This window comes from Mesoplodon bidens, assembly GCF_964165515.1.
Source record: "Mesoplodon bidens genome assembly, chromosome: 10".
NCBI classification, from domain to species: Eukaryota; Metazoa; Chordata; class Mammalia; order Artiodactyla; family Ziphiidae; genus Mesoplodon; species Mesoplodon bidens.
The window spans coordinates 91,735,006-91,762,971 of record NC_138172.1 but is presented as its reverse complement, the minus strand read 5'-3'; the positions used below and the strand labels follow the sequence as shown (position 1 = coordinate 91,762,971).

Sequence of the window (27,966 nt, the reverse complement as noted above, 5' to 3'; positions counted from 1 at the left end):
TACAGTTTGGGAAAAATGTTTTTTCCATATAGATTGGTTAATTTCATTAATTTAAAAGTTTATTTCTTCATTCTGTCACATATAAAATTATATAAGGAGAAAAAAATGTGAAAAGGAGTGCTAGGATTGAGTACAATATGAGGGTTTATAGTAAAAATTAATGTTTATATAATGTCTTAGACCATTATCTTTTACCTTGGACCCCATTAAAGTGTTACATTTACGCAATGGTTCTAAATTTCATAAACAATGCCAATGTTTCTGTCTATTATATTTGTTATATGCATTATATTTCTCTTTTATTCTTTAATTATACAAGTAATACATGCTGATTGTAAAAAATTCTTGCAATCTGTAAGTAAGACACACAGGTATAATCTTTCACCCCCCAATCACACTCTCTTTTCCAAAGTACGTGTTTTTTTTTTCCTAAAAAGTTATAAGCATTTTTGAGCAAAGATCTGTGATATGATTTATGAAGAATTTTTTTCCAAAAGTCATCTATTATATTTTCATGCCTTAGCACAATTTTCAATTGCTTAAAAACATGTTGATATTACTTGCTTCTATTTACATCTCATTTACTTTCCTGTAAATAGATATAAATTTTCAATAATGTAGTCAATTCCACAACTTTTATGTGCTTCTCCAAAAACATCAACCTTCTCCAGACAATGAATATTGCACACTGAGCCTGAAACAAAAAGAAAGTGTGACAAGTTAAAACTTTATGAAGAATGCAACAGTTCTAAAAACATACCAGATGATTTTTAAAAGAGTGCGTACTGAAGATCTTTTCTTTCTTTTTAATGAACACAGGGAAATAAATATTAAGGGTAAATTTTCTGCGCTCTGAATTGTTATTATCACTTATAACTCCTAAGAGCTAAAGTAAACATACCATCTCTCTAGAAGAATTCAGATGTCTTTAACATAAGCATACCATTTAGCTAAAAAGTCCTATTACAGAGATGGGTTCCTTTTTTGATTATAATAGTCTCCAATTAAATGGCTTCTGACTTTTAAATTTTATATACTTCTAGATATGAATAGTTTGCTGATAGCTCAAAACAGTTAACTGTTGACTTTATTTCAAAAGTTACAGCACATGTCTGTAACTTACCAAACAATGTTTTAATTTCAGCATCTGGAACGTAAAATGGTGGACCTAAGTAAAAGAGAAACATGGTGAAGAATAAATTCTAAAAGATCTAATTGTAAAGAGAAATAAATTCTCAGGGCCCACTTCTCAGCTTATTTCCAATGACCTTGGTATACACATTCCATACATAAGTCAATTATCCAAATAGGTGAGGATGTGACAGGTTCTTCTGTTTCTTCTTTTGCACATCTGATACCGAAGACTGGCTTACTGAGGGGACTGGTAATGTTAGATGCCCATCTCCAGCTTACATGAGATGGCTGAGTCAGCCTTGGAACCTGGGAACAGGAAACTCAGAGTGGAGTTCATGAACAAATCCCCTTGGGGCTTCCTGCTTCCAGGGTATAGAGCTTCTACCATTCCTGCACTTACCCTCATCCTACGAACTCTGCCCATTTACCATTTACTTTAGAAGAAACAGCTTCTGCCCCTTTCTAGAAGGGAATTCTTAGCCTCCACCCCAGACAAGGCCTGTTCTATCTTCTTCCTACAGGCCCTTCCTTAGGCCTACTGTTCAGGAAGGGAACTTACATCATATTCGCAGAGCTGACATCTGTTTCCCTTATTTTCTATTTCCATCTGATTGTCCCAGACTTAACTATGGACACTAGGTCTCATCTTTTAATGAGTTTTTAAGATCTGGCTTATTCAAACAGAAAAAAATACACAGATATTTATAAAACAAAGCACTTTTTAAAAAGGGCTCAATTAGGGCTTCCCTGGTGGCGCAGTGGTTGAGAGTCTGCCTGCGGATGCAGGGGACACGGGTCCGTGCCCCGGTCCGGGAAGATCCCACATGCCGCGGAGCGGCTGGGCCCGTGAGCCATGGCCGCTGAGCCTGCGCGTCCGGAGCCTGTGCTCCGCAACGGGAGAGGCCACAACAGTGAGAGGCCTGCGTACGGCAAAAAAAAAAAAAAAAAAAAGGCGCAATTAAAAATCAAATAGGGTACTTTTACAAATTAAAAGTGTGTATACTTCGTTTTCACTTCTTCCTGAAAAGCCACAACTTAAAGATCAGGCTTTGCAACAAAAAGAATAAAATACCTAGGAATAAACCTAACTAAGGAGACAAAAGACCTGTATGCAGAAAATTATAAGACACTGATGAAAGAAATTAAAGATGATACAAATAGATGGAGAGATATACCATGTTCTTGGATCAGAAGAATCAACAATGTGAAAATGACTCTACCACCCAAAGCAATCTACAGATTCAATGCAATCCCTATCAAACTACCACTGGCATTTTTCACAGAACTAGAACAAAAAATTACACAATTTGTATGGAAACACAAAAGACCCCGAATAGTCAAGGCAATCTTGAGAAAGAAAAACGGAGCTGGAGGAATCAGGCTCCCTGACTTCAGACTATACTACAAAGCTACAGTAATCAAGAGAGTCTGGTACTGGCACAAAAACAGAAATATAGATCAATGGAACAGGATAGAAAGCCCAGAGATAAACCCACGCACATACGGTCACCTTATTTTTGATAAAGGGGGCAAGAATATACAATGGAGAAAAGACAGCCTCTTCAATAAATAAGCTGGGAAAACTGGACAGCTACATGTAAAAGAAAGAAATTAGAACACTCCCTAACACCATACACAAGAATAAACTCAAAATGGATTAAAGACCTAAATGTAAGCCCAGACACTATCAAACTCTTAGAGGAAAACATAGGCAGAACACTCTATGACATAAATCACAGCAAGATCCTTCTTTTTGACTCACCTCCTAGAGAAATGGAAATAAAAACAAAAATCAACAAATGGGACCTAATGAAACTTAAAAGCTTTTGCACAGCAAAGGAAACCATAAACAAGAAGAAAAGACAACCCTCAGAATGGGAGAAAATATTTGCAAATGAAGCAACTGACAAAGGATTAATCTCCAAAATTTACAAGCAGCTCAGGCAGCTCAATAGCAAAAAAACAAACAACTCAATCCAAAAATGGTCAGAAGACCTAAGTAGACATTTCTCCAAAGAAGATATACAGATTGCCAACAAACACATGAAAGAATGCTCCACATCATTAATCATTAGAGAAATGCAAATCAAAACCACAATGAGATATCATCTCACACCAGTCAGAATGAATGGCCATCATCAAAACATCTACAAACAATAAATGCTGGAGAGGGTGTGGAGAAAAGGGAACCCTCTTGCACTGTTAGTGGGAATGTAAATTGATACAGCCGCTATGGAGAACAGTATGGAGGTTCCTTAAAAAACTACAAATAGAACTACCATACGACCCAGCAATCCCACTACTGGGCATATACCCTGAGAAAACCATAATTCAAAAAGAGTTATGTACCACAATGTTCATTGCAGCTCTATTTACAATAGCTAGGACATGGAAGCAACCTAAGTGTCCATCGACATATGAATGGATAAAGAAGATGTGGCACATATATACAATGGAATATTACTCAGCCATAAAAAGAAACGAAATTGAGTTATTTGTAGTGAGATGGATGGACCTAGAGACTGTCATACAGAGTGAAGTAAGTCAGAAAGAGAAAAACAAATACCGTGTGCTAACACATATATATGGAATCTAAAAAAAAAAATGGTTCTGAAGAACCTAGGGGCAGGACAGGAATAAAGACGCAGACGTAGAGAATGGACTTGAGGACACGGGGAGGGGGAAGGGTAAGCTGGGACAAGGTGAGAGAGTGGCATGGACACATATACACTACCAAATGTAAAACAGATAGCTAGTGGGAAGCAGCTGCATAGCACAGGGAGATCAGCTCAGTGCTTTGTGTCCACCTAGAGGGGTGGGATAGGGAGGGTGGGAGGGAGACACAAGAGGGAGGAGATATGGGGATATATGTATATGTATAGTTGATTCACTTTGTTATAAAGCAGAAAGTAACACGCCATTGTAAAGCAATTATACTCCAATAAAGATGTTAAAAAAGAAAGGTCAGGCTTTAATGTTCAAACACATTTAAATGAATCCAGAAGAAAACATCCCTTTTACACATTCAAAACAAATACAGTTATTTTTAAAATGCAATAAATTATAAAGTTCCCGAAATTAAACACAGCAATAGTTTAGAGATTTTCCTGCACACCCCTACCTCCCCACGTCCACGTCTCACCCCATCCTCCTATGAAGATGTATTTGTAGGCATCAGCCCAATACATCCCATCCCCACCACCATGGATGACACAGACTGCATGTATATCAGCAGTATGCCTCACATGAGATAAATTAGGAGAAAATAATGCTATCCAAGTCATAGAATTAAATCACGAAACAAGGCAACTGGAAAAAGAACAAGAAACTTTACCTGCATGTTTAGTTGGATCGTAAGAAAAAACAGACAAGAGGTACTGAAACCCAGTTCTTGTTAGGGACAACATTATATCTGCATAGCTGAAAAGAACATTAAAAGGCATGTGTTACATTTCTTTACAAAGAACGAGAGGCAGGGAGGGAAGCCAGCTTTTCCTTTCATCTCTATTACTGAGTTTAACTCTCCTAAAAAATCACATGAAGTAGATTCTCATTCTAAAAAGCTAGAAATGGGCTCAGCAAATGATGTTACCTGCCTAAGCTGGGAAATAGCGAAGGATGGGAATCCGAAGGAGGCCTGGTTCTGGAGCCCATCAGACCAGATGTCAAATTAAGCAGAACAGAGGCTCCTTCCAATGTGATGTGGTCCCCGGAGGCCCATCAGCTTTGAACGTATATTTCCCGAAGCACTGCCAGATTTGGGGCAGTGGTTCCCAGACCAGGCTGGTTTACCAGATTACTTGGGCACCTGCTGGAAGAAGAGATGCTCGAGCTTCATTCATCCCAAGACTGAGTCAGTAGGTTTGCTGTGGGGCCTGGGATGCTGCAGTTTAACAAATATCCTGGATGACGGGCTCGTCATCGGGGGCACGGGTAAGGGGTACAAAACACAGTCCCTTTCCTCTCTTTAGTTGGAGAGCGGTAAGACTAATAAACAGGCCAAAATCCAAGGTACTGTGACATTACAGTTCTGCCTGGGTGGCATAAACCCCGAGTGCTACGGCAACTATCCTTTGGAGTAGGTGTCCTGAGGAGCAGGTGATGCCACTTCCCAGACATGTCTGATGGGTTCAGAGTGGGGACCTGCCCTAACAGGGCCCATCAGCAGACAGACCAGGAGCCAGGCCTGGGTCTGGTACAGAATGATGAGTTGGACCAATCAGATGACTCCACTGGGAAACTGAGTTCAGAGGTCCAAAGAGGAGTTGCTATTTCGCTGTGGTCATTGGACCAAACGCTGGCGTTTCTGTGCTGGGTGGAGGCTGGAGCAGAGGAAGCTGAGTGCTGACGTAGGAGGGCAGACGAGGCACACACAGGGAGGTAAGAGGCCATGGGAGACAGACAGACAGACAGAGGTGGGTGAGCTGCACAGCGCTGAGGAGCCTTGGCTCTTTCCACGGGGCCCGGTTGTGCTGCCATCCCTGTCCAGAGCCCTGGGAGAAATCAGGGAGGCTGTCCTGCATGGGGATTAGGAGTACGGACTCTGCAAGGTCCCTGAGCTCAAAGTTCAGCCCCTCCGCTACAGGCTGTGTAAGCTTGACAAAGCCTTAACCCCTCTGTGCATCAGTTTCCTCATCTGTAAAATGGGGATAAAACTAGTAACCAACTCACAGGTGGTTGTGAGAATTCAACGAGTGCGCACACATAAAGTGCTTAGAACGCTGCCTGGTACGTGGTAAATGCTCAGGTCAGTAGCTTATTCCGTTAGCATCCTCAACATAAACTCCCTTAAAACTTGAGCTGGCTTGAGCCGGTCACTCTTCCTTGCAAGTGAAAGAACCAGACCTAAGCAAACTTCTGAGCAGAAACCTTTACTTTTTAACTTTGGATTCTTGTTCTTAAGAAAGGAGGGACTTGCTGTCCCAAGGAAGTGGTCAGTCAGACAGGTTTGGCAGGGTTTCAGAGGACTCACAGGCATCCTTCCTCTTGGAAGGTGGACTTTCTCTCTCAACCAGTCTCAAAAAATTCAGAAAAATGAGAGGTATGATTGATGGTAGGCAAGAAACCTGAGAGTCACGGCAGAAACCACCTCAGTTCTCGCCCATGTGTAATCTCAGCAGGAGACACCCCGTACTGATGGCAGGGCTGGGAAAAAGCACTAAGTACCATAAACGCTAAGATAAAGTCATTTATCTTCCTAATGGCTCAAAATAAGCAGTTATTCCGGAAACAAAGGCCAAGGCATTCTTGGGGCAGTGACAAGACACACACACACACACACACACACACACACACACACACACACACAGGCCTGGAAGGGGAGGAAAGAGAATAGGGGGACCAGGAAGACAGAGTCTGTGACCAAACTAGAACTAGATTCTCCAAGAGCTCTGGAGGGGCCTCATGACTCTTTCTTACCATGAACTGAACAGTTCAGAGGCCACTTAGATGGCCTTTATCTAGGACAGAGGAGGCGATGGTGGCTGGTGGGAAACAGTATATTTTCCTTGCTTTGAGTCAGGTTTGTTTTCACTCATTTACTCAACAAATATTTATTAAGCTCCTACTATGTGCTAAAATTTTATATACATATATATTTATATTTATTATTTTGCCAGATTATATCATTATCTATAAAAATTAAGCCAGATGGTGGAGAAATAAGTGAACACAAGGTGCACGGTCTGTAGAGTGAGCTTTGTGATTTTGGGTTTGCTCCCCACTGCCTTGTGGATCTGAGCGACGCAACCAAAGCCTGCAGAGAGACTAACCTCGAGGAAGAGCGTGGACAACCTTAGGAAGCGGCGAACACCTACAATCTTAGACACTCAGCAGAACTGAGTTTAGTGTATAAATGTGGTGTTTTATGGAGACGCAGCAGTCACAGGTGATACTATTAAGTTGATGATGGACACTGATGTCACGTGGGAAATGCCGAGCAGACACTGGATATGGGATGTGGGTGTTTGGGAGAAAGAACAGAGCTGGAAATACGGAAACAATAAGGGCCAATACCATGTGCGGCTTGTTCAGTTATTTCCCCAACATCATGTGTATTTAGACATAGTAGGAACTTAATGTGTATTTGTTGAATACCAGAATGAAAGTAATAGGAGGACTGAAGCAATCTTTGAAGGAGCAAGTACAGGAGAGAGGACGGCACAGCCTCGCTGAGGATGGTCCCTCCGGGAATGATGACTTCTAGGCATGTGAGGAAGGTGAGGGTCCCAGAGAAGAGAGAAAGGAGGAACGGTGTCAGAAAGAAAAGCGGGAAAGGAGTGTGAATTATCACCAGAGGAAAATGTATATTAAGAGGATGTGGGACTTCCCTGGTGATGCAGTGGTTAAGAATCTGCCTGCTAATGCAGGGGACACGGGTTCGAGCCCTGGTCTGGGAAGATCCCACATGCCACGGGGCAACTAAGCCCGTGCACCACAACTACTGAGCCTGAGCTCTAGAGCCCGTGCACCACAACAAGAGAAGCCACCACAAGGAGAAGCCCGCGCACCACAACAAAGAGTAGCCCCCGCTCGCCACAACTAGAGAAAGCCCACGTGCAGCAACGAAGACCCAGTGCAGCCAAAAATAAATAAAATTAAATCTTAAAAAAAAAAAAAAAGAGGATGTGGCAATGTCTAATTAAAATAAGATTAGGTTTCGCAACAAGCCTTACTCACCAAACAATTCTTTTTTTTGGACCACGTGCAGCATGCAGGATCCTAGTTCCCCAACCAGGTATTGAACGCCCTGCGCCCCCTGCCGTGGAATCTCAGAGTCTTGACCACTGGACTGCCAGGGAAGTCCCAAACAATTCATTTTTAAAAAGAGAAATTTGGGGGCTTCCCTGGTGGCGCAGTGGTTGAGAGTCCGCCTGCCGATGCAGGGGGACACGGGTTCGTGCCCCGGTACGGGAAGATCCCACCTGCTGCGGAGCAGCTGGGCCCGTAAGCCATGGCCGCTGAGCCTGCGCGTCCAGAGCCTGTGCTCCGCAACGGGAGAGGCCACAACAGTGAGAGGCCCGAGTACCGCAAAAAAAAAAAAAAAGAGAAAAATTTCATTTCGCTGATATGTTGAGTCTGCCTCCATACAACAAAGTAATTCAGTATTTATGTGTTACACCCAAGTAAGGCTGTGAATGATATTTGGGTTGGAAAGTACACAGGAGGGGTCACATTTTACTCAGTATACTTTCGCATATTTTAATTTTATTTTCTAATAAGACCAGGTACAAAAGAATGGTCACCCAAACTATCCAGACCAAAAGCTCTAATACAATAGCAGCTAATAGTTAAACAGTCATTTAGGGTCAACACGGTACTTGTTACACGTGTCATTTCTTTCCATCCCCACAACAACCGTGTGAGGGGGTCTAGTCATGGGCGTGACTTTAAAGCCAAAGTCCTTGGGTTTTAATCTCAATTCTGTCACATACTTGCTGCCGCACTTTGGACAAGTAACTTAACCTCTTTGACCTTAGTTTCCTCATCTGTAAAATGGGAATAATGATAGCATAATACCTCACAGGGTTGCTTGGTGGATAAACTGTGTTGTTTCACATAAGGTATTTTAAGAAAGCCTGGCACATGGCAAGGGCTAAACAAGTATTACCTGGTACTCTCAGTGGAGGTGGTGAGGGTGGTATTAGTAGGAAAATTACAGCTTTGCAGAGGAGTAAACTAAGGTGTAGAGAAGTTGAATTCTTTGACCAGGGCAACACAGCTTAGAAGTGACAGAGCCACAAGCCTTGCACCCATGTCCCCGTAGCCAAATCCTATACTTTTTAGACCAAGATGCTATTGGATATAGGTCTTCTAATTCCAAATACAATAAGCTATTTCAAACTAGTAGAAGTCTAGTAATCTTCTGGAAACCAGAAAAAGTACAATATACTAAATTAAGGAGGCTAAACAAGGGGGAAAAAACAACATAATTAAAGGAGCCAAATCACTAACCGTTTGCGATCACCTGGATTAATGGCGACTAATGCTCCTCTATCCCAAATTCTGTCAAATTTGCCAATATTTGCTCTACCAGAAAGAAAAAGATAAAAAAATTTATGTAAGAAAAATAATATCTTTAACAAGACAGTGTTCCCCATGGCACATGTGAGAACCTCACCAGCTGTTAAGGAACGGGGATCTCATATCTGCTTTTCCTGAGTTTCTAGGGATGTGCTGGTGTGTGTGTGTGTGTGTGTGTGTGTGTGTGTGTGTGCGTGTGTGGCTGTCCATCTTCTCCTAGATCTAGGAGCTGGTGGCAGCAGCTTGGACTTGGGGGCACAAAGGAGGAACAAGGGACAGTTTGAGACAACTCTCCTCCCAGCCCCTGGAACAGGTATCAGGGACTTTTAGGAGATGAGCTCTCACCTCCGTCCACACCCTGAAATGCATTTCTGTTACAGACACAGGTGTGAAGTGGAAGACACTTTCTTGCTCTCTCCTCCTTTTCCCTACCTTCCTAGGGTCATAATAATTTTTCCAGAGCTTAGCAGCTACCCAAGGGCAAAGATATCAAGTGTGCAGACATATAGGCTGCAGTTAAAAATAACTGCAGAACAGAGACTCAAATCAGTGCTTCATGGGTGCTACTGCAAGGGAATGGGAGTGATAAAAAAGACCCTCAGCCCACCCCAGCATTGCCTAGCAAACACTCAAGTTTTTAAAAGTGCAGAGGTAGACATCAGTCCTACCTGGGAAGATCAAAAAGATTGCAACAGTACAATGAGATGTTCCCTGAAGAACTCTGCAATGAAAAAGTCAAGAAAAAAACTCCACTTAATTAGGAGGTAGTTGAATGGTCAAGGGAGAAATAAGAGGGGCAAAGCAGCGCATGGGTGGTAGAGAAAGAATGTGTAATTAAACATAAAGAACATAATTTCACAGCAAATAATTTTTTTAGACATCTTACTTTAAATTTTTATTTTTGGGGGACTTCCCTGGTGGTCCAGTGGCTAAGACTCCGCGCTCCCCGTGCAGGGGGCCCGGGTTCGATCCCTGGTCAGGAAACTAGATCCCACATGCTGCAACTAAGAGTTCACGTGCTGCAACTAAAGATCCTGCATGCCGCAACTGAGACCTGACGCAGCCAAATAAATAAGTAACATATTTTAAAAAAACACTAATCTATAAAAAAAGTAAATCTTTATTTTTTTAATTTTGAAATAAATATGGACCATGCTGCAGAGAATTTATAGAATAAAGAAAAAACCTGCATGCCACCCTCTGAACACAGTGATTTTAATCATTTTGGTGAATTCCTCCCCATCTTCCCCCCACACTTCCTGAACCTTGCAACCTATGCAAATATTTTTTTAACTGAAAATAAAATACAATTTTACTGAAAATAATTTTTAATGGGACTTTTTAAACTTAAAAACCTGTATGGGGTTCTTTTGGATCAACTCAGAAAGGAAAATCAGATTGGTTAATCATGAAGATCAGTTAACTATTACTCATTTTGGAGCTTGTTATATTTTAGCAATATTTACTTTAGCAAAATCCTAATATTTTGACCCCCTAATGACAAGTATACACATCAATCAATTACCAGGCAGACTGAGAGAGAAAGGACAGACATTTTAAAAGTTACTCATGAAAAGTGCAGTTGTATTGACTCCCCAGTGTCCTCTCTTTCATGCACTGACTGATGAGCATTTATTTCCTGAGCACCCTGTAGACAGGACTAGCCCAAGTTCTAGATACTGCAGTGAATTTGACAGTCTCTGATCCCAGTGAGGACAGCCTGGTGGAGCAGAGAGGTGTGGGAACAAAGACCCATCACGGTAGAGAACGGGCTGTACTGTTCTGGTTGTGTGCCCAGAACTGTGGGAACAGAGCAGACAGAGCAGGGAACTCACTGCCCGAGCACCGGGAAAGGCGGACCAAAAGGTGGCCGAAGAACTGGCTGGATCCATGTGCTGACATCACGGGTGTGGGAGGTGAGAAGTCTGGGAGGTGGGGGGAGGAGCAGGGTAGGAGATGTACTTCAGGATGTGAAAATGTTGGATTTTATTCTGAAATAAGGTGCAACAGAGGTGGGCGGGTCTTTGAAGACCAGTCTGGAAGCACAGTGGGGGTCAGTCCTGAGAGGAAGGGGCCTGGAGGCAGGGAGAACAGCCCGTGAATCTTAACTTTGGCTGCAGACTGGAATCACCTAGGAGCTTTAAACAGACCTGATGCCAGGCCCCATCTCTAGAGGTTCTGACTGAATTAGCTGGAGGCAAGGCCTTGGCACTAGGAATTTTAAAAGATCCACAGATAATTTCAAATGTGCCACCAGGGCTGAGAACCACTGCTCCAAGGAGTCTGGAAGAGGACTAGCCTCTCCGGACTGAGCAAACAGGAATTCTTAGATGATCTAAGAATGGAGTGGGAGGAAGCTGTAAAATAACGTCCTAGCAAGTTTCCTAGTCAACTGAGCAATTAATTTCAATATTTAGAAAAGAGAGTGCTTTGCGAGAGACCGAATGTACAGACGGATGGTGGCCAGACCACATCTGGTAAGAGAGCTCGGACCCGTAACCTCTGCAGCAACTAGCCAGGGAAGCCTAACCACAGCCTTGCAGGACGTGGTCAATGACTGCCAGCCTCCCTGATTTTTACGCCTCCCCTCCACCCCTACTCCTCTCTTCTAGCTCAAAATCAAATACGCTTCCCAAACCAATCACAAGGGATGCCGCTTCTAGTTAGCCAACAGCGCCAGAAGCCTTTGCATTTTTCTCTAGAAAGCCTTCCCACCCCCCTGCCAGGCTTTGAGCCTCTGACAAATGCAATCGGCGCCTCCCTCTGAATTGACAGCCTCTGCTTGTTCTCATTTGGGTGGTTTCTGTTTATTTCCACATTATCACCCCAAGCTAGCGAAGCAGTTCCACCGGATCGTTCTGGTCACAGGAGGAGGACAACTCCCAAATCTATCATTTCCAGCCCAAATGCTTGGCACATGCTTCAGAGACGTTTGCCAGTTACCCCTTTATCATGCCACAGGTCTTTTAAACATCTCTAAACTCATTAACCAAACTCATCTCCAGAACAAAACTCATTTTCTCTGCTCTTCAACTTGCTTCTCCTTTATTCTCTGCTATCCAACCAGTCATCTGAGCTGGAAATGGGAACTCACCACCCGCTGGATTCCCCTCAATTAATCACTAAATCCTCCCAGTTTGACACCCTAAACATCATTTTAATCTATCTGTTCCTCTAAGTGCCCCCCATCACTCTCCCGGTGCAGCCCTTCAGGATCTCTTTCCTGGACCACTGCTCACAACCTCCTATCTGGTCTCTTTGCCAGGAGGCTACTGCCGTTCAAGCTCACTTCCCTGGAGGCCACAAGGGTGGTCGGTCACAAAAGAAAATCTGGCTGTGTCACATTCAGGTACCAGCTTTACAGGACATCTGGACTGGATGACCTGACTCTCTGCCTGGCCTAGCCGTATCTGTCACCACACACTTCAGGAAGCTCCCCCAGGCTGGGTTAGGAAACATTCCTCTCTGTTCCCTTAATACTCCGCGTCATTACACTTAGTCCATGTATGACAAACAGCCTCCTCCGTTCCTCTTCTCTCCTAAGCTAAGCGATTCTTTAGGGCAGGGACTGTGTTTTCATCTCTTCAGTGTCTTATGCAGGGTGTGGCACAAGACAGGTTCTCAGAAACACCTGTTTATAAATTAAAAATCAAACAAACCCAAATCAAAAACACGACAAATAAGCTTTGACCTTGGCTTTTATATATATTTGTTCACACCTAGCTTCTGTTTATCTTTTTATGCTCCTTACACTGTATAATATCCAGGTGAATCTGGTGATAAAGTGGGGTCATCTGACACTTGTATAGTATCCTCACTTACTCATGCTGAGAAAAACCTTCTTCTGGGGGTATGGAAATAACTATTTACCAAAATCAAAACACACCTTGAATACTTTGGCTCCAGGAATTTCCATAATTTGTTCTTCTGAGTAAGAAAGATTCTGCTCCCTAAAAAATTCCTGTATCCCAAGTTCACTGATTTCCACACCAACTACACTGTGTCCTCGGTCTGCAAACCTGCATAAAATCATATAATTACACTTAAATTTTTATTTCAAATACAGTACTAAGTAAAAGGATATATACCAATAAGCATACATTTTCCTTAATTTTAAGGGATTCATTTGAATTCAGACTCACAACGTTTCACAGAACATGTAGATACACAGAAAGTGGACCTATATATTCTCAAACCTTATGCTATGTGGAATTCTGAAAAAATGATTTATACGACCTTAGGAAAAATTTAAAAGTTTGGAAAATTATACCTTAACATGTTGATTTACTACAAATGGATTTGATTGGAAGAGTTTCTGATTTAAAAGCATCCTATGAATTAGATATGCTTTTCAAGTTCTCTAAATCAGCTCTGTCCATTAAAACTTTCAGTGATGATGGAAAAATCTATACCTGTGTTATCCAATCCAGCAGCCACTAACCACATAGGCTATTGAGCCCTTGAGACGTGGCTCGCGTGACTTAGTTTAAACAGCCACATGGGGCTGGTAGATACCGTACTGGAGCACTCGGCTCTAGAACATTATCATCCATTTCTATAATAATCTTATAATTTCCACTTACACTAAACCCTATCCAGAAATTTATTTGATTACCATATGCAAAAGATTATAATTACAGAATTCAGTCTTGGGATCTTGGACTTCAAAGAACACAGCACTAGTGGCACAAATACCCAGGTACAGTATTGATTTTATGTTACATTAAATAAACACATAAGTCAGTTATGCAACATATGCATTTTTAAAAATCACACACCATGCAAAATCATGCAGTAAAAATCATGAGGCTTATGGGGAAAATGGGGGTTGGAGTACACATTAAACAACTTAGTCCTAATGGAGTATATTCAGCTATAAACAATTGAAATCTTGCCATTTATGACAACATGGATGGACTCTGAGGGCATTACGCTACGTGAAATGAGTCAGACACAGACAAACAGCTTATAATCTCACTTATATGTGGAATCGAAAGAAAACAAAAAACAGAAACAAGCTCATAGATACAGAGACCAGATTGGTAGTTGCCAGAGGCTGGGGGTGAGCAATGGGTGAAATGGGTGAAGGAAGTCAAAAGGTACAAATTTTCAGTTATAAAATAAATAAGTCATGGGGATGTAATGTACAACATGGTAACTATAGTTAGTAGCATTGTATTGCATATTTGAAAGTTGCTAAGAGAGTAGATTTTAAAAGTTCTTATCACACACAACACTGTGTAGTTCTGTAACTATGTATTGATTAACTAGATTTATTGGGGTGATCATTTTGCAATATATGTATATACAAATATCAAATCATTATATTGTACACCTAAAACTAACATAATGTTGTATGTCAATTATACCTTAATTTTTAAAAAGGTTTTTTTTTTAAGAAAAAGCTGCTGCACATTTGCCATAATTCATCTCCGTGAATCAGGATTTTCTCAATAATATGCAATCAAACAGTATTTAGAAATAAAATGGATTAAATAGTACTTAAGAAAAAAAACTTAGCGCCACATGAAAAAGAAAAAAGACAAGAACCTAATAGACATGGTGGCACAGTTTTACATGTTAAATGGTTACAAAATATATAAATACTACAACATGGCACTTTACCTTGAGAGAGACCTGAAGTTTACTTGTAGACTTGTAGGCGTTGGAAGGGCTGCAGCTTTCAAGTTATTGTAAAGTAAGGGAAGGGGGATTATTGGCAGCCATGGAAAGTTCCCACACCGGCTGTGGATGGGAGCAAGTGGCTCACAGCACACCGAGGTGAACTGAGGTATCTGGGAGAGAGCTGAGGTTTGTGCATGGGTGCATTTTGCCTATTTATACACGGTTTAGTAGAGCTGGGTATTGTTATCTGCTCTCACCTCACGTTTCTTGCAGACAAAATTACATAGAAGCAGATGTGAAATTCAAACCATGCTCACGTTGTTCCTTAATGTATCAGTGGAGTTAGAATGCAATGAGCATTTTCAAAACAACTGAACAATAGCAGAACTGATGGTACCTATTCCCTACACAAGAGGACACACTTTCAATGTGGTCAGAACATGAACTGTTTATAGTTCTAAAACATACATATTAATAACTTGTCTTTCACATTTCCTGGGAAATTTGTAAGTTAACATACATGGAATTTTTTTTTATTCTCCATACATTTTTTGAAGTTATAAAATATAAACAAAAAAGTTATCCAAACCAGCTGCATGGGTTTTTACTTCTACTCAACATATGGAAAAATGAACCATAGCCTACTATAGACTGGCATAGGCTGGATTATACTGGAATATATTGTCCTAAAAGAAAACCAAAACCTAAGGAAATGTCTTAAACATTTTGTTAATGCTTTTGGGCTTCAGCTCATAGTTTATCTATTCACATCTGATATCTGTATAGACCTTAATACACAAATTTGTTACATAAGTGAAAAATCCTCTAATATAATAACTTTTATACAATTACAGTAGCTTAGTTCTGGCATTTTTACTACAAAGGACTTTAGACCCTAAATCTTCAACAATCACATTTAATTGGCTGTTTCATGATACCATTTTCTAACCCTGTCTCAAAGCCTCTGCTAGAACTAGATTGTTATCACTAATGACAGCAATAAGACAATCTGCTCATAGAGTTAATGTTTTTCTTGCAGGTAGTTTGCAAAGTAATTCTTTCTTCTGGTTCAGTGAGTTGGTTAGGATATAATGTTCTCAATTTGGTGGCCACCCTAGAATCTTAAGCCACAGCAGCCACTCACAAATGCTCTCAGCTACAAGTTGAGGGAGCAGGGGGCTGGCTGCAAAAATGTCACCGTCCCCGCTCAGAAATCCACTCCCAATGCACACATGTTCTGTAGTTTGCCCATCTGTATTTATGTAGGGAAGAGAGTGTTTTTAAGTTACTATTTTTTCATTTACTAATCATTTTCATATATTTTATTTTTCTTTCCTGATTGACGATCAAACTTCTCAACGTTCAAGCTTATACAAGATTATGTCTTGGCATGTACGATAGCGCCTGTACATTATCATTACAACAAATTCTGTATAGGAAACGATTGCCAGGTTTGTGACTTTAGGGTGACCCATAGTGACAGTGGCTTCTGAATTAAAGTGAATTCTCTTCACAGAGAATTACTCATAAGAAATATTTTCTTTATCACTGGTTTTATTAGCAATGATTCATGAAAACAAAACCTCCTATGTGCTCGTAGAGGGACGGGAGAGTTGAGTTGAACTGTGGAATATACACGGTTTTGCCAAAAAGCTGTAATTCATTTTGAGCTTTTCTGTCCACCTCTATTTAAAATACCTAAAATTAACTTCGTTACGTTCCAAAACCACCTACAAAAAATAAACCACACACAAAGATGAAGGAAATTTAAGAGGGAAGGCTGGTTCCATCCTCCGCCTCCCCCACCACTTTGATTGTAGACTAATTCTTTTGCTTAGAAACTCAATACAGAGAGCTCGGTGCTTTGTGACCGCCTGGAGGGGTGGGATAGGGAGGGTGGGAGGGAGGGAGACACAAGAGGGAAGAGGTATGGGAACATATGTATATGTATAACTGGTTCACTTTGTTATAAAGCAGAAACTAACACACCATTGTAAAGCAATTATACTCCAATAAAGATGTAAAAAAAAAAAAGAAAGACTAGTTCTCCCCTCTGTTTCTGCACTGTCTTCCTGTTTGAGAGTGTTACCTCTATGAACCCATCAGTATTAGTCTAATAAAAATATAGAATCCCTGTGCATTTCCTGAGAACGGAATTTTTTAAACTTACATCCTATTATTCACCCAAAGTGTTTATCATCAAGACAAGAAAGTAGGTTGATGCTTATCTGCTCATACCATTTCATCTCAACTGCTTTTCCACAAAGAGGAAAAAATACCCTCAGTTCTTTCTCGCCTTTAAGAAAAGTATCCAAATGCTTCTTTAATAGCCTGGGGATTAAAAAAAAAATTGTTTTAATTAGCCCAAGACACAGAGGAAAGGACTACAATTTTACAATGCTAAGTACATTTCATGTATTACCTCACTTAATATTTCCCAACAACTTTATGAAGTAGGTAACATTATTCATTAAAATCTCCAGTTTATACATGAAGAAACAGGAAGGTTAAGCAACTTGCTCAGTCAGGTAACTAGGGAGCAGTTAATGTGACTCAAACCTGGGGCTTTCCCGATTAGTAATTAAACATAAAAAATTATTTTTTCCTTGGTTGATATGTTTTGAAAATGTATACCTGTGTGTGTGTGTCTTCTAAGGCCAGCTACATGACAGAGATAACTCATACAATGGTTCTAGGATGATACCCCAACTATTACTTAGTGTGCAAATGTAATAATAATAATGATGTCTCCTGGGCAGTCAGGGTGGCTGCCTGGAAGAAGGAACATCTGTCGCGACCACTTTACTCAGCACTACCCATCTTTATTGCTGCTGCTTCAAAGCCCACTACTACTACTACTACTATTACATTGCTAAGCATTCAGCTCACTTATTAATTTCTCTCAGCTTCTCTTCTTCCACCATATAGATAATACTTTAACATTTGAACACATGCTATTGGAAAGCAAAGTCAGAACACCACCACTTTTCAGTATCAAGAGATGCCAGCATTGATATAACTTGAGCATCTGCATATGTATAAATATGTATGCCCAACAAATGTTACAGGGGATTAAAAAAGACAGTTCACAAATCTAAGATGTCATCAACTGTAAGTCACGCCATTACTTATACTCCACGAGAAGAAATATCACTGCCAATTCAACTATGACATGCCACAGACGCATCCTGATTTCAGAGATGCTCCAATGTGAAAAACTAAAAATGTGCATCTTAAAATCAAATAATGGGTATCTATATTATTATTTCTATTTCCAAAGTCAGCTTCTGATAGAGCATTTCTGTTATAGACCAATATTTGATATAAAGAAATGTAAACATTTCTTACTGATTTCCTCGTTCTTGGTGAAATGCAATTTTGTGATTCACCCACTTTTCTTGCCATTCTTCCAGAGTTAGCACTCGGTTTTTCTGTGCCTCAGTGTTGGGGTACTCTTCAGCATCAAGTACTGCTCTTGTATTAGCCATGGTTTTGTAGATAGCTTTTGACTCAGAAACAAATGTCTCCAATGCCTAAGTGGAAAATGTTTGCAAGGTTGTCACTTAAGTGTATTTCAATTCTATTGATGAATGAAGAAAAAACCTATTATTCTCAGCAGTACGGCTTTTATTTTACTTTATTTTTAAATTAATTAATTAATTTATTTTTGGCTGTGTTGGTTCTTTGTTGCTGCTCGCGGGCTTTCTCTAGTTGCAGCAAGCGGGGGCTACTCTTCGTTGCGGTGCGTGGGCTTCTCACTGCAGTGGCTTCTCTTGTTGCGGAGCACAGGCTCTAGGCGCGCGGGCTTCAGTAGTTGTGGCTCGCGGGCTCTAGAGCGCAGGCTCAGTAGTTGTGGCACATGGGCTTAGTTGCTCTGCGGCATGTGGGATCTTCCAGATCAGGGCTTGAACCTGTGTCCCCTGCGTTGGCAGGTGGATTCTTAACCACTGTGCCACCAGGGAAGTCCCAGCAGTATGGCTTTTAAAAAAAATGTCAATATTCATGGAAAAGCTATACAAAAAATTACTTTTCAGTGAATCTGATGGTAGAGGCATACTTCGTAATACACATTAGGAAAGGTCTTTAAATAAATTGAGTTACATCTTAGAGTAAAAGAATTTAAGTTTAAAAGAAAGAGAGGACAGATTAAAAAAAACAGGCATTATAACTTTTGTAAGCTTAGAATCTTTCCTAGCATCTCACTCTTTAATTTTTAAAATTTCCTTTAATGTTTACTTCTTATTTTTTTAATCAATGTTATAATGCACACAATTCAAAGAGTTCAACAGAGTTATGAAAGCAGCAGTCCCCAGTTCCAATGAGAGAAAAACATCTTTAACTCTTTTAGCTGAATCTTGAAATATAATTCAAAATATAACTCAAATAGCATGCTTCTTTTGTATCTTCTTAATTTTTTATTTCTAGGAAGCATCTAGAAAAGATAAGCATTTAGTCCTCTTTCAACTTCCCAACACACACACACCACCTTCTCACTTTTCCTATCCTTTCCATATAGATATAGCATATTCGTGATTAAACATTTCAAGTTCACATTATTATGACTAGGTAAATACTATTCACAGGTAAGCCACATAGAATTCTATGATTACTTTTCCTTTTCTGTACAACTTTTTATTCTATAGTTAATAACTATCTGGCTTTTTCATTTATAAAATGTCCATATATTTATTACTAATTCAACTCTAAGCTCTCCCAATCTTCTGTCAATACACTCTCAATCTCTTCGGTTATCAGATATCCTATCAATGTCATCTCAGAGAATAGCTTTCTGAACTGGATGCTGTCTTCTCCTGGTACACAGCTAGCCTTCTGCAATCTTTATCTATCACCATCCTGGAGCCTTCCTTCTTATCTTTTGATGAATCTCCTGTTTCCTTTATTGGCTATTTCCCTTTTTTTTGGTTACCACCCTTATATTGGTAAAATACAACCTTTGGCAGCTTTTTGAGGAAGAGTGCATGGGAGAAAAGGTTTTTGGCAATTTTACATGTATAAAATGTCTTCACACTATTTATTCCCCATCCTCGATGTATAGTTTTGCTGGGTAAGAATTCTTAGTTAGAAAGCATTTTCTCTCACAATTCTGAAGAAATCATTCCCTTGTCATCTAGCTTGTAGAGTTACTGCTTAAATTCAAAGACATTTGGATCTTGATATTTTCCATGTGCCCAATATTTTTCTCTCTCTCAAAGCTTTTCTTTGCCCCTTAGTCTTTGCAATTTCTTAACTCTATGCCTTATCCTGGGTCTGCTTTCATCCATCTGGCTGACTTCTTTTAATCTGGAAGCTCATATCCTTCAATTATGGAAAAATTCTTGAATTATTCAGATGATGATTTTGGTCCTTTTTTTCTATTTCTCTTTCTCGGACCCCTTTTTATGGTTGTAGAACCTCCTGACCCAGTGCTCTAAATTTCTCATATTTTTTTTCTATTTTCCAACTCTTCATCGTTTTGTCCTATTTTCTGACAGCCCACCTTATTTTTATCTTTCTACCTTGTTATTTAGTTTTTCTTTTCTGCTCTCAAGTCTTTAATTCTCAAGAGCTCCTTTTTGTTTCTGATGTTCTCTTTTCATTTTATTTTGTTGTTATTTCATGTATAGAATGTATATAATATTTTCTCTTATTTACCTGCATGGTCTGTTACTGAGTCATTTTTTCTGTTGGTTTTGTCTTCTACCTTTCAAACTAGTGACTGTCCTCAAATTCCTAGCAATTCTTATTATCTACTCACATTTAAGAGTAAATACCAAAAAGCTGATTATAAGTTTAAGTTTGTGGATGGGGCTTATTGACTGTAAGCTTCTCTGTAGGATGATGTGAATAGATATTATTTGGAAACTTAGATGTCATTATCTTTATTTTCTTTGGACTCATCAGACTTTCCATAGATGGACTTCCCAATTCCCGTTGAAAGTTTGAGTCCTTGGGACCATGGTTCTATACTCACATGAGAAAAGGATAAAAGTGGGAACGGGCCCCAGCATTCAGTTTGCCTGTGTTCAATTAACCCCATATTTCCAGTATGGTACTCCCATCCCCAACTGTGAACTGTATCTTCCCAGTCCAAGACTGTACCCTCTCCAGGGAATAAACCTCCCCAAAGTCTGCTGGTGTGGTGAAGAAGAGATACTTGGTTGCAGGGAATTGGGAAAGGGATCTGGGGACTTAGCCTTTTAGGAACCAGAATTTCAAGCAATCCTCCTAATTTCAACCATACCCTTCCATCTCCCTGAGGTACCTGGTGCTGCTAATTCCTGAGCATTGGGGGATTCTATAATGCAAATAGGATTGCTCATTGGCTTTCCCCATTGCTGGTTTAGAATTTAGCTTTCTTCAGTCTGCAAAATCCTTTATCACTCGTCCATCTGCTTTCTAGGTTTCAAATTTTTACTGCTTTTATCTTCTCTTCTGTCTTCCCTTTATGTCTTTAAAAATCCTGCTGTTGTTTTGGTGGAGTTTCGGGAGGAAGCAAAAGTAGATGCACAGATTCAATATCCCATCTCTACCCCACAAGTTTGCATTTTCAAATAATTTTCTTAGAGCTTTTTTTTTTGGTATGGGAAAATGCACACAAAGGCATTGACCTAAAGAAAAACACACAACATAAGAGTTGTGAGTTTCAATTTTATTCGGGGACCTAACTGAGGATGATAGCCTGGGAGAGAGCCTTTCAGATACCTCTGAGGAAATGCTCCAAATATATATGCTCCACATGTATAAGATTTTTTTTTTGACTAGGAAAAGCATGTAGTCTAGCATACATCTTGGTAAAAGATTACTGCTAATCACAAAGAACAGATACCTCAAGTTAATGATTTTAGTGATTTCTTTGTACAAGAAGATGCAAGAATCTGGGGCCATTGAAATTCTCCCTGAGGCATTCTATCTAGGGGCCATATATACAAAACACAGAATGCCTCACCCTTATTTTCCCTCCTGAAGTCCTAAATCACCTGGGGTACATCCCCCTCTGCAGGGGTTGTGATTTAACCCTTAGTATAACTGGATGATGAACAACACTCTTTGTTCCTTTTTTTCCCCCTTTTTACAAAGGGAACTGAGAAAAAAGGACATGTGAACATAACTGCAAATCTACCTGAAGGTATGAGGAAAATGTCTGTCCTTTCAACGTGCAATTTGTCATGTAAGGATGATACAACACAATAGTTGTAACATATCCTTTGAGTCATTAGTGAAACTAATTTAGTTTGGATTACACTAGCACGCTACTCTTGGTGGAGTTAATTTAATGATTCATCCATGAATCATTATTCATGGAAAAGCAGTTATTCAAGGAATAGTTCCCTTTATGACAAAATTTGGCTTCAGTGTGCTTAGGATTTAAGGAGAAGGCACCTCTCTTGGAATTGGGAACACAAATTCACTTCCCAGCAAACATTTGTTAACAAATGGCTTTTGCAAGGCCCTGACGAAGTCAAGAGGTGACACTCAGGGTTTTCTGAGAGGTCAGAGGGAAGTATCTGATGTACTGGGTACAGAAAAGCAAAAGAGAGTTGCAGTTTTCCCATTTCCACATTCAGCCAGAAACTTTGGAACCTGAACTTGAGCCTTCATAAACAGTTCTCTACTTAAAACAAAAGGGAAAATAATTTTATCACTGAGCCAGGGCAGCCTGGAATTGTTCAACTCTACCCCTCTTACACAAACTTGAAATATAACTTAACACCATGAATATAACTTAATCACTCCTTAGGTGTTCTCATAGCTTCTCAACCTGTACTTGTCCACATCCTTTTCTGGAGAAATAAAAAATTTCTTTCTATAAGCGAGATAAAAGTGCAAAATTATAATTATCAGGAAAGGCAAATTTCACAGTCATTCTTACCCATACACAGAAATATCAGATGTGCTAGATTGGTCGCCCAAGTTCTCCTTGGGTGGACTCCCAAGACTGGTTTCCGCCTCACCTTTTCAAAAAAACATGTTTCTACTTTAGATTTATTTTAAAATTTTGGTAAGTTGAAGAATAACTTCCCTAAAGTGCACAAATTTTAAGAGTATGGCTCAGTGAATTTTTATACATGCATACAACCTATGCAGTTACCATGGAGCAAGACAATATTTACAGCACCCCAGTTCCCCTCACTGTCCCGGCAAGTACTTCTCTTTTCTTAAAATCAACAATACCCAACAATGCTTTGGGGTCACTTTAACCATGGACTCAGAAAGGTCATTCACTACCTGATCTCGTTATTCCCCGTTCCCACTCGGCTCCCTGAGCCCATTTCAGGGCGCGGATGGCTGGGACGCCCCGTTCCGGAATCCGATCACACACTCACACCTAGCAAACGTCCCATTGGTCATCGCACCCTCTCTGCACCCGGCGGAGCCTACCTTGTGCGCTGTCCGTCGCCTGCTGCTGGTTCTGGCGCTGCCGCGGGCCTCACCAGCTGAGTCCCTAAGCCCCAGGCTCAGCCCTGCTATTGGACCCGCCCCCGGACCCGCCCCCGGACCCGCCCCTGGACCCGCCCCTCCCGCGGCGCACAGACCCCGCCCCCCTCCCCACGCTCCCCGGCTTGCTCAGCGGCGGAAATGGCCAGGGCGGGGCGAGTAGCGCGGCGAAGGCGAAGGCGGGTACCCTACTCCTCCCTCGTCCCGCCGGCTCCTCCCACCCCGGGTCACGTCGTGACAGGGGCGGAAGCAGCGGCGGCGGCGGCCGAGCGGGGGCTGCGGCTCGCGGCGCGGATCCTGCCGTCTTGTGCGCTCGGCGCGCGGCTCCGGAGAGGCGCCCGCGGCTCCGGGCGGCGCGCGAGGTCTCGCCTGCGCTCTGAGGTGGGGGGCACGCGGCTCCGGGGGCGGGCGTGGGGGCGGCGGCGGATTTCGGGTGACAGTTCTGCACAAAGCAGCTTGGCCGGGGTGCACGCTCTCCTGCCCCTGTGCAGCGCTCCTTGCCCGGGAGGGAGGCGGACCGGTGCCCTCGGGGCTATACCTCCTTCCCCGGATTGGTAGGGGGTGAGAGGTGGGGATCCCAGCCTGAGAAAGGGGGAATTCCCGGGCTGGGGTGTTGCAGCGACCGGGTTCCCCGGTTCATCGCGGTGCTGCGGGTTTCTCCTAACCCCCCCTCCCCGCAATATTTCCTTTCTGTACAGCGGTGCCTTCTCGCCGCGACTCCTTGCACGCCTCCAACGCAAAGGTGAGCCCGGGGAGGCTGTTGCTTCTTCGACTTCGGAGAAGAGACCAGAAAGCTTTTCAGAAAGAGAGGCGGCTGCATCTGGCACAGGGAACGTTGGGGCTCCCTCCTGGGGGCTGTCAGTACCCTGTCACCTGGGGAGTACCTGCGGGGAGTAGGCGGGGGACCCACAGTCCGGGAGTAGGAACTCCCTGGCTGTTCTTCCCAGCCGAGAGCGTGGCGGCGAGGAGCCGGCACGGCCTCGCAGGTGGTATTAGTTCGACTGCGGCGCCGCGACCACGCGTTGAGACGCGAACGGCATTGCCAGGTTGCTGGGGTAACTCCGCCGGGACCTGGGACCCCTAGGGGGCGGCCCGATTACGGTAGCTGTTAGTCAACAGCCTAGCAACCGGCAGGTGAAAGAGGAAGGAATGGGCAGGCCCAGCTGTAATGAGTTGGGGTTCCGTGGTCTGGAACCTAGCCAGCTGGAGGCCCAGCCCTCCCTCGGGAGAGCGTACGGGAGTCCATAGACCACTCCCTTTGGGGAGATCCGTCACTCCACCTGTGCGCACACAACTCGAGGCTTTTACACTTTTTTTTTTTAACCTATTTTAGTGGAAGGAAGGCGAGTGGGAGGGACGGTTTCGTCAGGAGGTACAGGAGAAAATGACCATTAATAATTAATTATCTTCCATGCAGAGAAAGTAGTCAACAAAGCATTCGGGCAATTGAACTGGATCCATATTTCGGAAAATTTGATTACTGTGGGTAGAATTTCAGGTGGCCCAAGGGGAAACTTTTGCTCCTTTTGTCTCTGAAGAAGTTTCTAGTATTTTGTCCAGTTTTGAGAAATTATGCTAACACCGCTATAAATTTTTATTCCAACCTGGAGTTCTTTAGATTCATATTTTTATGAATTCTGTGTCTTTTTAAAAAGCTTTTTGAATAAGCTACTTCTGAAAAAGTCCTGGGAATTATTAAAGTAGAAATCTAGACATTGATATATTCACTTATATATTTATGCCCCCCCAACCTTTTTTTCTTTCTTTTGTCACATTGAAAGAAAACCAAAGCTATGAATTTAAAATTAGGAAGAAACATGCCTATAAAATCATATTGAACCTGAAACAAATTGATCATACTTAACGTTAGGTGAGTTTATTAATTTGAAGAACCAGGTGGGAAAGCACTTCCAGTAAACTAATTTGTTTTAATGACACTTTTGATCATATTTCTAAGACTATATTAAAAGCACAATTAACTGTAGTCCTTCCAACTTAAATTTTTTTCCTCTATTTTAAGCCCCAAGAACCCAGCAACAGTGAAAATACAGAGATTACAGTAAGTGTCAAAAAAAAGGATGAAGGTACATAACTGTTAATTGTATAATTAACTGAGACAAAATTACTGCCCTAAAAATCTTCAGTCATATTTTTCCCAGACAACACAGATTTCTTTTTTTTTTTTTTTTTTTTTTTTTTTTGCGGTACGCGGGCCTCCCACTGTTGTGGCCTCTCCCGTTGCGGAGCACAGGCTCCTGACGCGCAGGCTCAGTGGCCATGGCTCACGGGCCCAGCCGCTCCACGGCATGTGGGATCTTCCCGGACCGGGGCACGCACCCGCGTCCCCTGCATCGGCAGGCGGACTCTCAACCACTGCGCCACCAGGGAAGCCCAACACAGATTTCTTAATGGCTTTTATAGCTAATGTTTTCATTTCCTCTTAACCATTTCTTGAATTACATATTTCTTCATTGCAATCAAATACATGTTTTTCAGTATAATACATGTTTTTCAGTATACAGTTGGGTTAAAATGTTTGATGAAATTTCCAGAATCTATGCTTTCTTTCTTTCTTTTTTTTTTTTTTTTTTTTGCGGTACGCGGGCCTCTCACTGCTGTGGCCTCTCCCGTTGCGGAGCACAGGGTCCGGATGCGCAGGCTCAGCGGCCATGGCTCACGGGCCCAGCCGCTCCGCAGCATGTGGGATCTTCCCGGACCCGGGCACGAACCCGTGTCCCCTGCATCAGCAGGCAGACTCTCAACCACTGCGCCTCTAGGGAAGCCCTATGTTTTCTTTTGAGAGAGCTTTCTTTTGAGAGTGCTTACTTGCCCAGGTAACACTGTCAAATGTTGCATGAACCTGATTTTATTTATGTTCCTAAACCCCACATTAGACTCAAATATTTTTGCTGCAATACTTAATGTTTACTGTATACATTGTTTACACATGCTTTATTCATGGTTCATTTTATGAATAATGTGGGATATATGTTTTACATAAAAAGATTGGTTAGATTGGACAAAATTTTGAAAATGTGATCCAGAAAGCCTTCTCTGGGTATAAGAATTATAGGTAGACAGTAGTACTTTTAAAATCATTCGTTCTTTATCCAACTGTATAATGAGTGCTGTGGCACTAATGGCAATTTTTTTAATGGTTGAAGAACTGTAATGCATTTCAGAATATGCATAAGGTATATTTGTTCACAACTAACATAATGGTTTTGAGAAGGTGAAGACTGAGTCAAAGAAAAACCATCCATAACATCGGTGTCAAGATTTCTCAAAGTTGTTATAGATGGCAGACTGAAAGTCTTCACAGGTGATGTTAATAATCCATGAAAAATGCGCTTATGAATGTTAGTGCAAACAATAGGATTACGGTTTATAGTGAAACAATAGGACTACAGGCCCTTTAAAGCTTTTCCCCAAGATTAAGATCATATATGTGGGATTTATATCTTAAGATAAAAGCACTTTTCCACTTTCCATTTTCTTATCTATAGGTATGTCCTGTTTATTTCTCATGCTATCGTTTTGTGTGAGTGTATGTGTGTGTAGTAAATATGGATCAAGGAAGGAGATGTGTGATAATTGTAGGATCCATACACTGTTGAGTACTTATGCTAAGCATTTTTCATTCCTTATCAAATTTAATTGAAAAAATACTAATATGATAACTTAATCATTCATGGTTTTATGCATTATTTTTCGTGTAGACTTTTGGTTCTTAATGTTTCTTTAACTGTGCTGTTATTAGACTAGTTTGAGAACTCATAACATTTGTCCAGTGGAAAATATTAGTGACTATCCAACCCAGATTCCTGTATTCAGTAGTGACTAGAGAGTGTGCCTGAGATTTGTTTGTTGGGTTTTATTGAGAAGGAATGAATGAGTGTTCTTTTTAAAGTATAATAAGAGAGCAAAATTCAGGAACTAAGAAGATGCAGTGAGATAGAGAGGAATATTACAAACAAAAATGAGATATTTTTACTCATTGAATTTTATAAACAGTAGTGTCAGTTGTTTATCGGTCATTCGTGTGGTTACATTTTTGTATGTAAATGTACATACTACTAATGGATAACATTTACTGAGTACTTATACCAGGTCTGGTGCTTTAAATTAGTTATTTTACTTAATCTTCACACCAATGCTAGGGTACACTCTGGCTGTGCCCATTTTATATATGAGAGCACTGAGGTGTAGTCTTAGCGAGCTTAAGTAACTTGAAAGCAATAGCTTCACGCTCGGGCCATCTGACTGTGGCACATATACTCTTACCAACTAAATTACATAATAACTTGACTCCAGAGTGTTGAAAGTATTAGCAGATGCTAATATTTAATGTTTGTTTGTTTGTTTTCAGATTTTCTGATACAATGGCAACCCCACGGGGGAGGACAAAGAAAAAAGCACCTTTTGATAATTCTCCAGATAGCCTTCCTTTGAGGAGCTCCGGTAGGCAGGTATCACTCATTTGTTCATTCAATGCACCTGTTTTGAACAACAGGCTTACTGTGATTGGGACTGAAGAATTAGAGTTGCTATAATTCCAGCCCTCAAGGGGCTTGCAGCCTAGTGGAGAAATTCACCTTGGGACAATCTGTGATAAAGTGATAGAATGTAGGAAAAAAGTGTATCTGGCAGAGGGAACTGCAGAGATAAAAGGCGAAGAGTGTGAATCAGCATGGGGTGTTCAGAGAATCACAGCTGTAGGGTTGCCTCCAGGATATGAGCTGGGGCCAG

At 41.3% G+C, this 27,966-nt stretch overlaps 2 protein-coding genes across 6 annotated transcripts in view; one reads left to right on the top strand and one right to left on the bottom strand.

The window, feature by feature from the left end:
- Nucleotides 1-43: 43 nt before the first annotated feature.
- Nucleotides 44-23,236, bottom strand: TPMT (thiopurine S-methyltransferase). Of its 2 annotated transcripts, XM_081245514.1 has the most exons (10): nt 23,161-23,236; nt 22,652-22,733; nt 18,130-18,314; nt 17,020-17,112; nt 13,043-13,175; nt 9,825-9,877; nt 9,088-9,162; nt 4,469-4,554; nt 1,124-1,168; nt 44-694 (listed from the first exon to the last, which is right to left on the bottom strand). In XM_081245514.1, exons 3-10 carry the CDS (start codon nt 18,267-18,269, stop codon nt 582-584), a joined length of 738 nt encoding a protein of 245 aa, XP_081101640.1. In that variant the 5' UTR covers nt 18,270-18,314; nt 22,652-22,733; nt 23,161-23,236; the 3' UTR covers nt 44-581. The 2 variants fall into 2 exon arrangements, with proteins under 2 accessions (XP_081101640.1, XP_081101639.1); XM_081245513.1 differs by lacking the exon at nt 22,652-22,733 and having other exon boundaries at nt 45-694; nt 23,161-23,232.
- Nucleotides 23,237-23,446: 210 nt separating this feature from the next.
- KDM1B (lysine demethylase 1B) overlaps nt 23,447-27,966 on the top strand; it is a 56,853-nt gene continuing 52,333 nt past the window's right edge. Inside the window, exons 1-4 of one of the 4 annotated variants that reach the window (XM_081247178.1) lie at nt 23,447-23,598; nt 23,916-23,959; nt 25,238-25,276; nt 27,587-27,686. In XM_081247178.1, coding sequence (XP_081103304.1) covers nt 27,600-27,686 — 87 coding nt within the window. In that variant the 5' untranslated portion in view covers nt 23,447-23,598; nt 23,916-23,959; nt 25,238-25,276; nt 27,587-27,599. The remainder of the gene's footprint in view (nt 23,599-23,915; nt 23,960-25,237; nt 25,277-27,586; nt 27,687-27,966) is intronic. The other 3 variants (XM_081247179.1, XM_081247181.1, XM_081247180.1) reach the window with 3 other exon arrangements.

Coding starts and splice junctions, on each gene's coding strand:
- TPMT (XM_081245514.1), bottom strand. CDS start 18,269: ATGGCTAATACAAGAGCAGTACTTGATGCTGAAGAGTACCCCAACACT. Junction 17,113..18,129: donor CACCAAGAACGAGGAAATCA/GTAAGAAATGTT, acceptor TTTAATCCCCAG/GCTATTAAAGAAGCATTTGG. Junction 4,555..9,087: donor AATCCAGGTGATCGCAAACG/GTTAGTGATTTG, acceptor TGTTCTTTTCAG/CTATGCAGATATAATGTTGT.